Genomic DNA, 2,666 nt, shown 5'->3' on the forward strand with positions numbered 1-2,666 from the left:
AACTTCAATCCCTCTTTTTGACACCTTATGGCCGAGGACAATCCCCTCCTGAACCATAAAATGACATTTTTCCCAATTCAAAACAAGGCTCGTCTCTTGACATCTCTTCAAGACTTTTTCGAGGTTAAATAAGCACATGTCAAAAGAGGAGCCGCCTACACTGAAATCATCTATGAACACTTCAATTTCATTCTCCAACATTTCAGAGAAAACGGAGGTCATGCATCGTTGGAAAGTCGATGGGGCGTTGCATAGGCCGAAGGGCATCCTTCGGTATGCGAATGTCCCATAAGGACAAGTGAAAGTGGTCTTCTCTTGATCCTTAGGGTGGATTGGGATTTGGAAAAATCCTGAGTATCCATCCAAGAAGCAATAGAAGTCATGTTTTGATAACCTTTCCAACATTTGGTCGATGAAAGGGAGAGGGAAGTGATCTTTCTTTGTATTTTTATTCAACTTCCGATAATCAATGCACATTCTCCACCCGGTCACCGTTCGGGTGGAGATGTTCTCTCCCTTCTCATTCTTGAGTATGGTCATGCCACCTTTCTTAGGAACTACGTGAACCGGGCTTACCCATTTGCTATTAGAGATAGCATAGATAATCCCCGCTTCACGTAGTTTCAAAATCTCCTTTTTTACTACCTCTTTAAGGATAGGATTTTTTAACCTTCTTTGAGGCTCAATGGAGGTGGCATCATCATTCTCAAGATGGATCCGATGCATGCACAATGAAGGGCTAATACCCTTGATATCATCAATGCTATACCCTATCACACTTCTATATTTTCTCAAAACGTCAAGCAATTTTTTCCAAATCATGCCCATCAAGGGTAGCATTGACAATAACCGGGTATTCCCCTTCATTTCCAAGGTAAGCATATTTCAAAGAGGGGGGAAGGGGTTTGAGTTCTACCTTGGGAGGAGGCTTAGAACTCTCCTCCGATTTTCTCCTCTTCTTGTGCTAGCTCTTCATGCTTAGGATCGTTCTCTTCCTCTCTTTTGGCTTCTTCAATAGTCATGACAAACTCCTTTGCCTCGTGAGAGTAGTACTCTTCCTCGCATGTAAGAGCCTCAACCATTGGATCTTGAGGGCTCATCATAACCCTTCCCAAACGATCCAACTCCTCACCTACCACATCAACCCTATAACACTTCTCAACCATGGGGGTCTTGAGTAGCTTAGAGAATTCAAAAACAATCTTTTCATCGGCTACTTCACAAGTAATGGTATTGTTTTTGCAATTAATGACGGCCCCCAATGTCTTCAATGTTTCCCTTCCAAGAATCAAAGGAGTGTTCTCATCCTCCTCCATATCCATTACAACAAAATCACAAGGTACATAGATGTGTCCCACTTGAATGGGGACATCTTCAATTTCTCCACAAGGCAACTTAACCGATCGGTCGGCTAGTTGAATGGTCTTCCTTGTGGGTATCATCTCGATATTCAATTGTTGAGCAATGGACAACGACATTAGGCTAACACTAGCCCCAAGGTCGGCTAGAGCTCCTTTGGGCCCCAAGTTGCCAATCTTGACCGGCAATGTGAAACTTCCGGGGTCTCTTTGCTTCTTTGGCATCTTATGTTGAACAAGCGCACTCACTTGATGTGGAAGTGTAATAAATTCATCCTTGAGCTTCCTTTTTTTCGATAGGATATCTTTGAGGAACTTCGCATAAGATGGCATTTGTGTCACCACTTCAAGGAAAGGTAGGTTGATGTGTAACCCTTTCATCACATCAAGAAACTTTGCAAATTTGTCATTCAACCTTCGCTCCGCAACCCTCCCGGGATAAGGTACCGGATTATCATACTTGCTAGTGTCAATGGGGTCCTTACCCTTGGACTTCTTGTCTCCAACTTCTTTCTCAACATTTACCTCCTCATCTCCCTTCTTATCTTCCCCTTCTTTCTCTACCTCCTCACTCCCTTTTGGGCCTTCATAAGAAGCTCCCGATCTCAAGGTGATCGCCTTGCATGTGTCGGGTTGTTTGAGGTTGTGAGATGGGTTTGTGTTTGGTTGTCCGGGTAGTTTAGAAGAAGAGTTTAAGGAAGAATTTTGGCCACTTGAGCTAATTGAGAATCAACCATCTTGTTGTGAGCCTTAAGCTCTTGGATTTGTTGATTCATGGCTTGGAGTTGTTGGAGAATTTGGGTTTGAGTAGAATCGGGTTGAGACACTTGCTCTTGACTCCTTTGAGTTGCTTGATTTTGATTTTGGTATTGGTGTTGGCTATTTTGTTGATGGTTCCTTGGGTAGTTTCCTTTGGGTTTTGTTTTGGTATTGGTTTTGGTATGTAGAGGGTTTGGTTTTGGTATTGTGGGTTGAATTGTATGGTTGTTGAGCTTGTTGGTTCCATTGTTGGGTTGGTTTGCAAATCCGGGTGGTGGTTGTCTCCAAGCTACTCCTCCACCACTTCCCCTATATCCATCTTGCCTTGTGTTGTAAGCCGCGACATGCTCCGGGCTCAAACCTCCACAATAAGATGTATCGTGGTTTGTACCACCACAATTTTGACAAGAGAAAGAGTTAACTTGGGAGGAGCTTGCACCACTATTGATATTTGTATTCAACTTTGCAAGCCCTTTTGTCAACGTCTCAATTTGATGTTGTAATTGATCAACCTTCTCCAACTCATACTTTCCACCCTTTCTAGGTGCA

General features: G+C 43.2%; 1 protein-coding gene across 1 annotated transcript; it reads right to left on the reverse strand.

The window, feature by feature from the left end:
• Positions 1–929: 929 nt before the first annotated feature.
• On the reverse strand, positions 930–2,076 carry LOC110706146 (the record flags this gene model as incomplete). The annotated part of the gene is made up of 1 exon (XM_021884053.1): positions 930–2,076. A coding segment is annotated over one exon (1,147 nt), but the record flags the coding sequence as incomplete, so codon positions are not given.
• Between the last annotated feature and the right edge of the window lie 590 nt (positions 2,077–2,666).

Source organism: Chenopodium quinoa, unplaced genomic scaffold, assembly GCF_001683475.1.
Source record: "Chenopodium quinoa cultivar QQ74 unplaced genomic scaffold, ASM168347v1, whole genome shotgun sequence".
Lineage (NCBI taxonomy): Eukaryota > Viridiplantae > Streptophyta > Magnoliopsida > Caryophyllales > Amaranthaceae > Chenopodium > Chenopodium quinoa.